The sequence below is a fragment of the Diospyros lotus genome, chromosome 10 (assembly GCF_014633365.1).
Source record: "Diospyros lotus cultivar Yz01 chromosome 10, ASM1463336v1, whole genome shotgun sequence".
NCBI classification, from domain to species: domain Eukaryota; kingdom Viridiplantae; phylum Streptophyta; class Magnoliopsida; order Ericales; family Ebenaceae; genus Diospyros; species Diospyros lotus.
The window spans coordinates 24,213,794-24,228,912 of record NC_068347.1 but is presented as its reverse complement, the minus strand read 5'-3'; the positions used below and the strand labels follow the sequence as shown (position 1 = coordinate 24,228,912).

The 15,119-nt window shown below is 37.6% G+C and overlaps 1 protein-coding gene across 13 annotated transcripts; it reads left to right on the top strand.

The window, feature by feature from the left end:
- Positions 1–119: 119 nt before the first annotated feature.
- On the top strand, positions 120–14,421 carry LOC127812055 (DNA topoisomerase 1-like). Of its 13 annotated transcripts, none has more exons than XM_052352342.1 (17): positions 127–434; positions 928–2,197; positions 2,425–2,619; positions 5,272–5,352; positions 10,167–10,226; positions 10,332–10,426; positions 10,532–10,688; positions 10,834–10,959; positions 11,261–11,341; positions 11,534–11,624; positions 11,709–11,842; positions 12,725–12,793; positions 12,886–12,975; positions 13,331–13,434; positions 13,520–13,688; positions 13,795–13,914; positions 14,010–14,421. In XM_052352342.1, the coding sequence occupies exons 2-16, from the start codon at positions 974–976 to the stop codon at positions 13,861–13,863; spliced, it is 2,745 nt and encodes a 914-aa protein (XP_052208302.1). In that variant the 5' UTR covers positions 127–434; positions 928–973; the 3' UTR covers positions 13,864–13,914; positions 14,010–14,421. The 13 variants fall into 13 exon arrangements, with proteins under 13 accessions (XP_052208307.1, XP_052208306.1, XP_052208305.1 ...); XM_052352343.1 differs by lacking the exon at positions 127–434 and adding an exon at positions 766–825; XM_052352344.1 differs by lacking the exon at positions 14,010–14,421 and having other exon boundaries at positions 122–434; positions 13,513–13,688.
- The last annotated feature ends 698 nt before the right edge of the window (positions 14,422–15,119 follow it).

The window sequence follows — 15,119 nt, the reverse complement described above, 5'->3', positions numbered from 1 at the left end:
TTGTTTTTAAAAAAATATACTAAATCGGTTCGGGCCGTTTGGTTCCGGGTTCAAATAGCCGGCTCGGAGTCTCCACTACCATTGGGACCTGTCCTCCGGTCCAGTCGCGGTGGCGCTTTCTCAGGGGCAAGTGGCAACGGAGAAAGAAGAAGAAGAATGAAAAAGAGAGACACAGACTTGACCGCATTTCTGTTATTCCAAGTTCTCGCGCGTAGCGTTCCTTTTTGTTCTATCGACAATTCCCCCCCCCCCCCCCCCCCAGAGACTTGACCGCATTTCTGTTATTCCAAGTTCTCGTGCGTTGCGTTCCTTTTTGTTCTATCGACAATTCCCCCCCCCCCCCCCCCCCCCTTCTCTCTCTCTAGACCATCTTTCCGCTGCATTTTCTTCCTCTTCCGGTAGCATTTACCCTCACAGATCCGACCTTGGTTTAGGTAACGCATTTCTCTCTCTGTATATATGTAGTTATATACATACATATGTTTATTTTGTTATTGGAAGAACGAAATGCGATTGGATTGTAGGGTTTGGAACCTGAAAACTAGCTTAGGTTTGGGGAGTAATGAGGTTGTTCATATGTTGTGTGGATACATAATAGCTGGATGGATACATGATAAGTACGGTGAATATGGATGTACATTTTGGCGAGTTTGTTCCTAGTTCTAAAATCAGATGACAGTTTTCTTCCACTAATGTTGGGAATCTCAGATGGGATTCAGTTACATCATGTGCTTGACTTCATGTAATATTTGGTGGTTTTTTTTTCTGGTCTTGAATCTGATTTATATATTCATCATAGAATGGAAGCTTTGCAGAAGTACTCATGTAACTTTTTTGTCTAATTGAAATTAATCCCAAGAAGATCATTCTTTGGCCTCCTTTTCCCATTCCCTCCCCTTCTTTTCTTAAATATTTATAATTTTGCAGAGATTGATGTGATATTCATGCCAACTAGACAATAGCTCAGGCTTGCATGAAATTTAAAATGATGGATGAGATTGATGATGATGATGCACCTATAGTTTTTAAGCGAAGTAGCTCAGCATCAAAGCAAAATCCACTGACATCATCAACGAAGAAGTCATCATCTCAAAGGCATGATGGACAGTTGGGGAAGCGGATTGATGAAGCACCTTCTCCTAACGGTCAGAACTCCGTTTGCCAGAAGGGTAAACTGGTTCCATCTACCATGGCATCATCGGCTCCCAATGCACATCCTGAAGTGTCCAATTCATCTGCCAAGGCATCAGCAGTTAAATCTCCTTTAGCAAGCCCAAAAACTTCAACTTCATCTCCCACAGCATCACATATGAGAACAATGGAAAATTCAAAAATGCCAGCTTCAGCACCTGATCAGTCAAAACATTCTTCTCAACAGAATACCGCCTCAGCTATTAAGGAGGAGTTGCTGTTCAATACTGGTTTACCTCATTGTGACTCTGAGGATTCAGAAGATAATAAGCCACTGAGCTCTAAACTCTCTACTGGATTATCAAAGGGAAATTCCAACAATGCCAACAAGGGACCAAAAAATTCTAATCTGGGTTCATCTTCAAATCAGAAACCAAGAATCAAACATGAGGACTTAGATGAGGAAATTCCTTTGTCATCAAAGTTCCAGTTGAAGTCAAATGGAGGCCCAGCTAATAAAAAGTCCTGTGATTTTGATGAAATTAAGCCTGTAGCACTGAAACTTCAACAAAATGGTTCTCCTGGGAAAGACAACCTACTTAAAAAATCTTCTACTTTGTTGAATAAGAGAACAGCAGATGAATTCAAATCTTCAAGTCAGTCCTTGATTAAAAGGACAAAACTGGTTAATGGAACCTCACCAAGTGTTAGCAAGCAAGTATCTAAGAAAGCAGAATCAGGGGTAGATGAAGAAGATGATGATCATGTTCCTATCTCCCAAAGAATGAAGAAGTCACCTACATTGGGGAATAAATTGTCTTCCGGAAAACAAAAAGTAGCAAAAGTTGTTTCATCTTCTTTCAAAAAGACAAGTAAGAAGTCCACAAAAGTAGTGAAGAATTCAAAGTACTCCAAGTCGTCAAAGGTGCCCCCTAGCTCTGGTGAAGGACAAAAATGGACTACCTTGGTCCACAATGGTGTCATTTTCCCTCCTGCATACAAGCCTCATGGGGTCAAGATGCTCTATAAGGGGAAGCCAGTTGATTTGACTCCTGAACAAGAGGAGGTTCGTCCCACTTATTCTCTCATTCTGTTTATCTTTGAAATTTAAGTCTGCCAAGGAGGTTTTGTCTTATTTATTCTCTTATTGCTATTTCATTTTGCATAAAGGTATTGCTGTCATTGCATTCATTGAAGTTCTTTTGTCAGTGGCCTTCATGTTGTCTTTTTTATATATAAATTCTATTTTGCAGGTTGCAACCATGTTTTTAATGCTTGGTGTTGTTGTTATAGGTTGGAACAATGTTTGCAGTGATGTTAGATACTGATTATATGAACAAACCAAAATTCAAAGAGAACTTCATGAATGACTGGAGAAAAATACTCGGGAAAAACCATGCAATTCAGAGGTTGGAAGGTTGTGATTTTACCCCAATATATGAATGGCATCAGAAGGAGAAGGAGAAGAAGAAGCAAATGAGCTCAGAAGTAAGTTCATTGCCTAAAGAACTTCTGGTTTTGTGCTGCAAAATGATGCTGGAGCTCAACCTGATTAGTTGCTCATAAATTCTGAACCTATTCACTTACTTTGACCTCTTTTACTTTCAGAATTGCCATTTATCTGTTTCTGTCTAGTCAATGTGGTGTAGACAAGTTTAGTAAAAACTATAACTGCACTTATTATTGAATTTCTTCCCCAAATGATTTCATTTTCCAGCTCAGTTTAACTTCTGCAGTGTCTGATTCTTTCAAGTTTTCAGTTATACAAGTGTATCTGTTATTGAAATTATTATTTACATCATCATTGTCATCTATGTAATCTTTTACCTACTGACCTTGGATTATTTGAATTTCTTGATTTTGATCTTCTTTGATTCGGTAAACAAAAGTCGTTACCTGGTCCAGGTCCCAATTATGTGTCACAGTTGGCTGCCCTACCATTTTGCAGTGTACCGGACAATTACTTGGTATGTGGGGTTTTTCAAGGACTTGGGTTTTTTGAGCCTGTCGTTACTGGTTAAATTAGATCTTGCAAGAGCACCTCTGGATTAAGGGATTTTCCCACTTTAAGTGGTAGGATTGGGAAGTTCTATTTCCTCAATGATCATGATATCACCGAGTTTGGCATTTTGAAATGAAAACTTTTCAGAAGCTTTGAGGAAGTAAGCAAAGGGTAAGAAACTGTTTTTTTATGGGGGAATTAGGATCTTTGGATTACCAACAAAGAGAGACAGGGCTAGTCTTTCATGTACAAACAAATTTTGCAATTACCCCTCATTGTGATTTAAGAGAATCTGTCTGTACTAATAAGAAGATTCATTATGACAAACTACAACAAGTAGTCATAACTATAAGTTCCTGTATCTTTAATCTTTATTTTGTTAATTGGACTATGATTTTTTGATAACAGGGGCCAGCACTGATTGTCTATTGTTTGAAGCGGAATGTTGAGGGTTCTTTCTTTGATGTATGGACTAATGAAAGTCCTAGGAAGATGTGATAGATGCCAGACTGGTACAGGTGATCAAGGTATTTTCTAGTGGAGTCTAATGTGAAAAGTCCGCGGTGCAGTAGCTGGGGAACATGCTAGAAATTTTGGCAACCATCAAGCCTGGAGGTTGCTGGAAATTGCAGCAGCTGTCAAGTGTGGAGACTACTAGATTCCTTGAAGGAAGAGAGCTAAGAAGTTACTAAAGGAAGAAAAGATGATGGAGTGACAGAGTGTTCTGAGTTTGTTGAATGACTGAATGAAGGGTACGTGGTTGTGGATTTCTTGTGCTACTGTTCCACTCACAATTGATAGACCCTTTTTGTATGGTAGGGACTAAGGATGTCAAGTCAAAATGGGAATAAGGGGCATGGGTGACATCATCAATCACGGCGTTGGTGGTAGTAGCTGTACCATTGTCCTTGAACATGAGGCGTGGGTGTTTTGCTTTACTCTATTGCTTGTGAGTAGTTAAGAGCAAGTACTCTTAAGCAAGGAGAGGGGAGGCCTTACAGAATTAATAGCTCTATCCCTAGTCTATAAAGTCCTATGAAGATGGGACTTAGGGACTGTGTTAGCCTAGGTTCTCATTGGAGCCGTCTAATAATCGGAGATCATAATCATCTTCCCATTTGTTGCTTGGGAGGCAAAGTAAGTGGAGTCCTGACCTCAATATGGTAGAAAAGAGTACATGACAAGGAACATATGGTGAGTGGAGCCGTCGGGTGGAAAGTTCCATAGGCCAAGTTGTGGAGGTGTTGTGAACATCCTTAAAGGAGAGTACCATTTTTCGGTATTTGAGGGGTAGTAGAGTGGTTGTCTTGGTTCTTATTGGCTTATCCAGGGAGTGCCCGGAATGTCCTTGTTATGAGTGGTTGATTTGATTTACTTGGATAGAGATTTCTATATTGACTAAGAATGTGTCATCTCATCTCTACGAGGAGCTTAGGTAGAGAGATCCATCAGCCAAGCTGAGGAGGTGCTTCTAGCAGCCTTATAATAATTACCCATAGGTAGGCAATTGTGTTAGTTTGCTAAATTTAGTATGGATACCTGGAGATGGAGGCCATAAGGATGTCATGCGACCTAATGAACTCAGAATCACATGGAGAGCTTGATCCTTGATGGGCTGATTTTGTAGATTTAGATAGCTATGGAGACGGTGATTTAACATCAACATGCTACCTTGAGGGTGTGACGTGTATACCCACAAGGAGGAACTCATCCTCTCTTGTTTCCATTCAATTTGAATTTATATCTGAATTCAAGCATACTTGTTTGTCATAAATAATAACTTTCCCTAGTCTTCTATGCCAAAGAATCAGCATTAATCAGTTCAAGTTCCTGGTTGTCTTAATCTTATTTCCAAGATCTGTTTGATTTTACTCTCAAAATATTAATTTGCTACAAGCTTGCATTTGTTCACTATAAATGGAAATTATGGGATGACACCTCTAAGAAATGCCGCTATCTTATCTACTAATGCTTTTGGGTGGACTAGGACTTCATCATCAGAACCAACATAGTACTACTATTGGTATTTTTATGGGGATGTTTCAATAATTGTCTCATCCAACCTACAAAGCTTTTCATCTGTCTTCATTTTTTTTCTCTTTTCTCATAATAAAGTCTGAGCGTTGCTATTCATGCAGGAGAAGAAGGCCTTGAAAGAAGAGAAACTGAAGCAGGAGGAGAAGTACATGTGGGCTATCGTTGATGGTGTCAAGGAGAAGGTTACCACTAGCTTGGACTTATGTATCTTGCTTTGGAATCATGGGACTTATGCATCATTTTGTGTGTATGAATTTTATTGTGTACCTGTTAAAAAAGAAGAAAACAAAACTAAATTATTTCATTCAGTATCTTTTAGTACATAGCATGTTTGCAGCCTCCCCCCCCTCCTTTTTCCATCCACCGTAAGGGAAGAGACATCTCAGGCTAGCATGCCAATATCATAGCCATCTATTCAGTATAAAGTAATTGAATGAGAAACCTAAGATTAGAGAACTGCTTAGGCTATCTAATATGTTAACTAGGTAATTCAATTTAGTTGCTGAGAACAATATGCTGATTAAACGATTTGAGGCATTTGGTGATAACTATTTCTTCCACTTTGTGCAAAGTGATGCAGGGGAGAGAAAAATTGATTTTGCTTTTCTCTTCCGTTTTCCACTTTTACTATTTTCTATATCCAGTTGAAAACAGAGCTGGAAATGGAAATCATTATGCCTTCTTATATCTCGCCTACTTTAATAAAGTTTTTTTTTTTTTGGTAAATGAGAAATAACTGTAAATGTCCATTCCAAGGGGCCCGGGAAGGTTCGGACCCACAACTTCATGCTTGCCATGATGCTTTAGTCACCACCTACTTTAATAAAGTTTAAACATTAAAAGTTAAAATTCCTCCTATTTTTCAACCTATTTTACTTTACTCCCTATTTTCCACAAAGACTAATAAAGTAAAGTCCTTTAGCTTTTCTCCTTTTTCCATCCAACAAATTTTCCAGATGGTTTTCAGGCTTTCACTTGCTTATATACTTGCTAGGATTTTATGTATTTTTTGTATATTATTTATGATGGTCATGGGAAAAAGGTCTTCATTTTGTGCTTTCTAGGCTATGCAATCTTTTCTTTAATTGTTTTTATTTCCTCTACTTCAACAGTTTTTGAAGCTAAACCAGTTATATTGGGAAGAAATTAAAATTAGCACATGTCCTGTTTGGACTGCAATTTATTATCCATCAGCAAATTTACTTAGGATTATAATTGTGTCACTAAATTTTTCAAAAATGTGTGAATTTTAGGATTTGAATTCGGGGAGAACGATTGACAGTGCTAGGCAGTGTTTGGGGTTATACCTACTCACCACCAATAACTATTCATGAGGACAAGATTTGCAAGTTGGTAATTCGGGATCTCGGAGTTCCTCTTTTAATTTTTCTATTCTCAATTCTAATAATCAAGCCATGCTTTTCCATTTTCATTTAGGGCACATGAATTTTGCATATCTTGAAAAGTTGTTCCCTTTATTATTCAAGAATAAAAATTCAAATTTGCTTCAATGTGAGGTGTGTCAATTGTCAAAGCATACTCACAATTCCTTTCAAACATAGCCATATAAACCTTCTCACTCATTTGTCATGTTTCATAGTAATGTATGGGGTCCCTCTCGCATAAAACATGTTTTGGGCTCTCAATGGTTTGTGTCATTTATTGATGACCACACTCGATTAACATGGGTATTCCTCCTAAAAGAAAAATCCGAGGTTGGTCAAGTCTTCAAAAACTTCAATGTCATGATCCAAACTTAGTTTCGTTCAAAATTTCAAATTCTGTGAACAGACAATGCCAAAGAATATTTCAACTCTGTCCTGGGTGACTATCTTTTAAGCCAAGGCATTATCTATCAAAGTTCTTGTGTTGACACTCTTTAGCAAAATGGTATTGTCGAACAACAAAATCATCACCTTCTTGAAGTTACCCGGTCTCTCATGTTTTCCATTAATGTTCCAACACATTTTTGGGGGGATGCCATTCTCATAGCCACCTACCTAATTAATCGGATGCCTTCTTGAGTACTTCAGTTCCAAACTCCTTTCCAAGCTCTCCTGATTATCTACGCACATTCTCGATTTGTGTCCACTATTCCTCTTAAAGTGTTCAGATGTTTAGCCTTCGTACACATTCATCCTCATAATCGTGGAATATTCAATCCTTAAGCCATCAAGTGTATATTTCTGGGATACTCACCAAATCAAAAGGGGTATAAGTGCTTTTCTCCTTCGACCCGAAAATACTACCATTCTATGGATGTCACTTTCTTTGAAAATCAACCCTTCTATCCTAATCCTATCATTCAAGGGGAGAGTGAGTTTACCAATGAATGTAGTCTTGGGATGTTGAAATTTTCTGTAATCATACTCCTTTTACACCCTTGTCTCCAAACTCTATGGTCATTGTACCTCCCACTCCAGTCTAGCTACTCGAAATCCAAGAGGCTCCTTCCCAATCTGAGCCTCATCTTCCATCTAACCTTATTGAAGTTGGCTTACCAACAACTACAAAGCTTTGTGTGTACTCTAGGAGAGTAAATGCTCAAGATCAGGGAGAACATTGATCATTGACAAAACCTGACCAACAATCCAACTTGGATTCAAAGAAGGAAGGTAACACTGTTTCTGAAAATATTCTGGTGAAACACCTGAGAATGACCTGAGTTAGCCAATTTTGGATACAATTCAAGTCCCTACCAACATTTAAGAAGCTCTCAAAGATCCCTTATGGAAGGCTGCAATTTTGGATGAGATGCGTGCCCTAGAGAAGAATCAAACTTGGGAAGTCACTAATATGCCTTCAGGTAAAAAGTCGGTTGGATGTAAATGGATTTTCACAATGAAGTATAAGGAAGATAGGAGTATTGACAGGTATAAAGCACACTTTGTTGCAAAAATGTTTCACCCAATATTATGGTGTTGATTACCAAGAAACCTTTGCACCTGTGGCCAAACTCAAGACCATTCTGGTTCTCCTATCTCTAGCAGCAAACTTAGATTGGCCATTGATTCAACTTGATGTGAAGAATGCATTTTTGAATGGTGACTTAGAAGAAAAGCGTATATGAAGATTCCCTCAAGTTTTGAGACACAAGCTACAAAGAATCAAGTGTGCAAGTTAAAAAGATCTCTATATGGCCTTAAGCCGTCACCAAAAGCATGGTTTGAAAGGTTCACAAGAGGTAAAATTTTATGACTACTCCCAATGTCAAGTAGAACACACACTATTTGTGAAGAGGTCTTCAAAAGGTACAATGTCCATCTTGATTGTACATGTTGATGATATTATTGTTACAGGTGATTTCATAGAAGAAATGGGTGGCCTAAAGAAAATCCTTGCCAACGAGTTTGAGATCAAAGATTTAGAAAATCTCCGATACTTACTAGGGGATGAAGGTGGCTAGATCTAGCAATGGAATCCCTGTGTCTCAAAGAAAATATGTCTTGGATCTGTTAAGGAATACGGGATGCTTGGGTGTGAACTAGCTGATACTCCAATGGAAGCTACCACCAAACTTGGAAGGAAAGAGAAGGGTGCTCCAGTTGATAAGGGCCAGTACCAAAGGTTAGTTGGAAGACTTATATATCTGTCTCACACCTGACCAGACATCGATTTTTCAATCAGTGTTGTGAACCAATTCATGACTGATCCAAGGGAAGAACATATGGAGGCAGTTTACAGAATCTTGAGATACTTGAAGCTAACTCCAGGAAAATGCCTCTTCTTCAAGAAAGGTTCCAACCGAGGGGTAGAAATCTATAGTGATGCAGGTTGGGCGGTTCAATCACATATTGGAGGTCTACATCCGGGTACTGCACCTATGTGTGAGGCAACCTTGCTACTTGGAGGAGCAAGAAACAATCAGTGGTATCCAAGAGTAGTGCATAAGCAGAATTTCGTGCCATGGCTCATAGGATTTGTGAGGAGATTTGGATAAAAAGATTATTGGAAGAACTCAAAATGAAGATCGAAGGCCCTATGAAACTCTTCTGTGACAACCAATCTGCCATCAATATTGCCAAGAACCCTATACACCATTACAGGACTAAGCATGTAGAAATTGATCGTTACTTCATCAAGGAGAAAATTGAAGGAAATGTCATTGAACTTGCTTACACCCCAACAAATTCTCAAGTTGCAGACATCCTAACTAAAGCATTGCCTCGAAAAAGCTTTGACGACCTAAGTTCCAAGCTTGGGATGAACAATATCTTCACCTCAGCTTGAGGGGGAGTGTAAAAGATCAAATATCTCAGCATTTAAGTCACAAAATCTTCTCTATTTTAGGCTATGTACAGTAGGATTCTATCTAGGAGGATTTACAGCTTCTTCGATTTTATTTGTTTCCTTCTTCCATTGATTGATGATTCTTAGGAGATCACCACAATCCTTTAGGGATGTGATTTGTAATCTCCTTGTGTGTGTATATAGACTAGCCATGACTAGTTGATTGATATGAAAGAAAGATAATTCCTTTCTCCATGTATATTAGTCATGAAATGCATTTATCCAGGATATTTGTATTATCACGGTGAGGACTAGGGCATAGGCCGTTCATTCCCTACCACGATCCCAACTCATCCACATTTGGTCCTTGCAAGACATGAAGTGTGATTCTAGCCTACCTCCCTGAGACAGAATGAGACTACTCCCTTGAGAAGGAATATCATTCTTACATTCAACTGTAGGAATCTCATTTTCTTGTGGGGGCAGAGCCCACGTTATTTAAAATATTTTGCCTTTACTCAGGGAAAATTTTTGACCTACCGAAGCTCTTAAAAATTATGCTTACATATGTAACTTATTGGTTGCAGTGGAATACAATTTCCCTATTGTACCTGCCGTCCTAATATAACAAAGTTATATCTGAGTTTCCATCCACATTAGTTTTGCTGGTTGTGGTTAATGAAATTATTTAATGCTATAACTGCTTTTGACACATTCCTTATTCTCTGAGCACACAAATAGAATCTCACTCTTTCTAAATCTGCAGGTTGGAAACTTTAGAGTTGAACCACCTGGTTTGTTTCGAGGCCGTGGAGAGCACCCAAAGGTTCTAGTACTATCTTCCTTCTGACAATTGATGGATTGATACAGTCTGAGATGAGTTACAAATTTCATTGAGGACTTATTGTGACATTTAGTTTTTGTGGTTCAGATGGGAAAGTTGAAAAAACGTATTCAGGCGGGTGATATTACCATAAATATTGGAAAGGATGCTCCAGTTCCAGAATGCCCTATTCCTGGTGAAAGGTGGTTGTTTCTGCAATCATTTAATTGGAAAAAGGACAGCAGTGTATCTCTATTTAAGATGTTCATTTTATAACAAATTAACTTATGGTGTTTGATTGCTTGCAGTTGGAAAGAAATCAGGCATGATAATACAGTTACATGGCTAGCTTTTTGGAATGATCCAATCAATCCAAAGGAATTCAAATACGTGTTTTTGGCAGCTAGCAGTTCCTTGAAAGGGCAAAGTGACAAGGAGAAATATGAGAAATCAAGGCTGTTAAAGGTTACATAAAGTTTCATCCATGTGTATCCAATGAACTCTGTCTTCTTGGATTTTGTTTTTGTTTTGTTCCCTTTCAGCCAGTGTAATAGTAACTTCCCAAACTTTCCAATCCCTAGCTATAACCCAGTTTTTATTTTTATTGTAGGACTATATACAAGGCATTAGAGTAACCTATACGAAAAATTTTGCAAGTAAGGATATCACAAAGCAGCAAGTAGCAGTTGCTACTTACCTTATTGATAAACTAGCTCTCAGGGCAGGCAATGAGAAGGTATAGTTTGCATTAAATGTTCATCCTGTTTCTGTTTTTGTTTTACTCTCTTGTTCAGCAAATGCCCTTTTTCTTTTTCTTCTTCTTCTTCTTCTTCTTGGAGCATCATTCTTGATATGCCTAAGCAGGTAACTGGTTTAGGTATCCTGAGTGAACATATTGATGCATATCATGGTACAGTGATCCCACTGTTTTATTTTCTTTATATATTTGTGTGTATATATATCTATATACACGTCACCTTTTATGTGACAACAAATATAATAGAGACTATTTCTAATCATTGTTTGGCATTTTACAGGATGATGATGAAGCTGATACTGTTGGTTGCTGCACATTGAAAGTAGAAAATGTAGAGCCAATACCTCCAAACTTTCTGAAGGTATAATGTGTTTTATATCTCATATAGCAGGGGTTTTAACGTTAACCTTTAATGATTTAAAATGGGCGTCATGCTCTGTTGAACTAAATTAAGTTCCTGGAATGTTTTGATGCTTTAGAAACATGTAATAATGTAATGCTGTTTGCTAATTGCAATTAGTAACGAGCAAATTTCTTTTTTCTGGTTTTCCAGTTTGACTTCCTTGGTAAAGATTCAATTAGATACCTAAATCAGGTTGAAGTTGAACTTCCCGTGTTCAAGGCAATTCAGCAGTTCAGAACTGGTTAGTGGATGGGCTACTGTATCAATATGTTTTATTCCATTCATAATCAGAACATCTAAGAATGTTTCATTAATTTTTTAACAGGAAAAAGTGGTGGTGATGATCTCTTTGATAAACTGGATACCAGTAAACTCAATGCTCATTTGAAGGAACTTATGCCCGGTCTTACAGCAAAAGTCTTCCGTACGTACAATGCATCTATCACCTTGGATGAGATGGTAATTAAGATGGAGCTGGGATTTTTCACACCTTGAAGTCAATATTCTTTCCTGTGATATGTGCATACTGTGTTAATTAAGTTGAACGTGGCTAAGGGATTTGGTACTGGTGCTTATTTGGAAGATGGTAACCTGATGGTGCATTGAAAGAATATATAAATGTTTAAATTTGTAATTTTGACATTATTGTAACCATAAATGTTTTTAGCAAAACTTTTACTTTAAAGAGAAAGGAGGATCATAATTCAATTGAAAATTGAATCCAGTCTGCCTCTTCTGCAGTTCTTTTACATCTTTCCGGAATGATCTGAAGCTGTTGCATGGACTCAAAAATTGTACTCTGTGGCAAGGGTATAAATTTGGTTGATCTAGTATATCCTTTTTGTCAGACAGTCAATCCAACTATTGAACTTACCCCTGTTTCCTCGATTCTGTTGCAAAAGCAATCTATCTCCCTTATCTTGGGGTAACAAAGTAGGTAACTTAATTTCAAGGATTCAGATGCAGTGGCAAGGCAACTCTCATTAACTTATGGAACCTTAATCCCTGCTACTTTTGTACTAGCACCTGGAGGCAAAATTGAGGCTAAGTTATGGGGGCTATGGATTGTTATAGTTGGCCTGAAGCATAAAGTAATCCACGACTTGTAACATTCATGTTTTTAGTGAGCTTATGTTTCATTGACCAAGAAACAGCTGTTTCATCCTAAAGGTGTAAACAAGTCTTTGTATTATGACCTGTTTTATATTCATTTTAGTTATTAATTAAAATGTCTTTTCTTCCAAGAGAATCCACATGCAGTCACTACCTCTTCTGAAATGTCTCTGTCCAGTTTTCTTCCATGATATTTTCTTTTCTGAAATTTATTCTTTGTGATGACAGTTGAATAGGGAAACTAGGGGTGGAGATTTTGCTGAGAAAGTAGTTGTTTATCAGCATGCCAATAAGGAGGTACGACTGTCTGCTACTTGAAAATGTTCATGAGATAGTGGTGGTATGCTTCTGTCCTGTTCTTGACAAATTTAAATTCTTGTCAATTGTAGGTTGCTATCATCTGTAACCATCAACGCACCGTCTCAAAATCTCATTCTGCACAAATGTTGAAGTTGAACGAAAAGATTGAAGAGTTAAAGGTAGAGAAAATATCTGGACTCTTAGAACAAAAGCTCAACAGAAGGATTGGTTCACATTTATAGGAATTGGATTTTCATTCGTTTTACCTGGTCATGGCCTTTGTTTGTGTGTGCGCACGCACATGCGCATGTGTGTGTGTGAGAGAGAGAGAGAGTCAGAGCAGTGTATGTGCTTGCCCTGCCTGGGTGGTTGTTTTTCATTTATTCCCCCTGCATGAATGCAATCCAATCAAATTCTGCATTTGACAATGCAATGATTTCGTGTTTAGGGAACCTTCCTTGATGTTCATTATTAAGCCATGTGGCATTATCGTGTTTGTTGCTTCTTAAGCATACTCTGTTATATTGTCTGTAGGGCATTTTGGATGGGTTAAAAAAAGATTTGGCTCGTGTGAAGAAAGGGAAGCCCCCACTGAAGAGTGCTGATGGAAAGACAAAGAAGAACATGAACCCTGAAGCGTAAGCCCCAGGGACTTTTATCATGCTTAAGATAACATTATCGAGATGCTGCCTCACTGGCCCTAAAAATAAGTCTAGTTTACAGGTTGGAGAGGAAGATTGCTCAGACCACTACAAAGATTGAGAAGATGGAGCGTGACAAGGAAACAAAAGAAGATTTGAAAACGGTGGCATTGGGTACGTCAAAGATCAACTACCTTGATCCTAGGATCACAGTTGCTTGGTGCAAGCGACAAGAAGTTCCTATCGAGAAGGTGAAGAGCTTTGCTAACATACTTTTGAGTTTTTCTTCTTCGAATCTTCATTGAAGGAATTATTTTGAGAAAAGTTTTATGCTTATAATTAAGATATGCTATACAGATTTTCAACAAGTCCCTACTAGCAAAGTTTGCTTGGGCAATGGACGTCGATCCCAGCTTCAGATTCTGAGGTCTTACCAGCCAGCCATGTTCATCACTTCCCTCTCCACTTCAGCCCCTGGTAGGCCTCTTATCTTCTTTTTATTCTTTTAATTTCTGGAAAATATTCCGGCATTTAAGTTACTATTTTTTTGGTCCTAATGGCTATTCCAACAGGAGGTTCATGTTTTTGTTGAGCATCTTCATCAAATTATAAGATGAGCTGTTTCTGGCGCCCCAATTTTCTTTTGTGCCAGTCTCTGCTGAGGCCTCTTAAGCTGTTCAAACATATATGTGCTAGAGCAATTTTCTTTTTTTCCTTTTTCAACAAAAGTATACATATTTTCAATGTAAGTGAAACAGTAACTGTTTAGGAACTTTGGCCTGGCCTTTCCGGCCAATGGCTTAAGTGGATGTTGAGGGCTTTGTGCGTTAGCTTGTAGCTAGCTTTTCCTTTTTTCTCCTTGCTTCTGTAGTCTGAGATGGTACATAGCTAGAAAGCTGAGAATAGACACCAGAAATTAAGCCAAGCCTTTTCACTGCTTGACCATTGTTCTTTGCTTATTATTAGCAGCTATCATTCTTGTTATGTCATGCTGTCCTGGCAAACTTAATTTGGGATATTGTGTTAGTAAATTGACGTCATATCATTGTGTTATAATAAATTTTTAGTGTGGTATGATATTGTAACATGGAGTGGACTAGAGTAATATCGATCACTTATCTTAACCAATGTAGATTGATCTTTTACCTCTCTAATCTCACTTGCTTTAGTTTTTTTTTTAACTTAATTGACATTAAATCAAATTTGTGTTAGACAATTAGATCTATAAATCTAGTACAACGCAACATGTATAAAATGTTGTCATTCAAATGCAATAATAAATTTATTGATTAGAAATATTGTTATCAAACTGTTTGCACTTTATAAGAAATATAACAATTAGAAGGTACATGTAATCTCTATGTAAATACTCTAATACTTAAGTTAAATACTAAAAACTTGAATGTTATATTGAAATCAATATTAAAGAGCTACCTATTTTGAAATTGTAGTTCATCTTTGTATAGAGGAGTATGGAGTTTTTTGAAATCTATTAAGATTAAGATTATTATTAATAATGTTTATCTTAGCATTTTGAGATTCACTTGAAATAAGAATCTCATGAATAATATTTATTATTTTTGTAAAACTCTTGAAGGATTTTTTATATGTTAACGTTATTTCATTTGTTCTTTAGACCCCTCAATTAAGGGGAATTTTATACATTTTTACTCCAAAAAAAT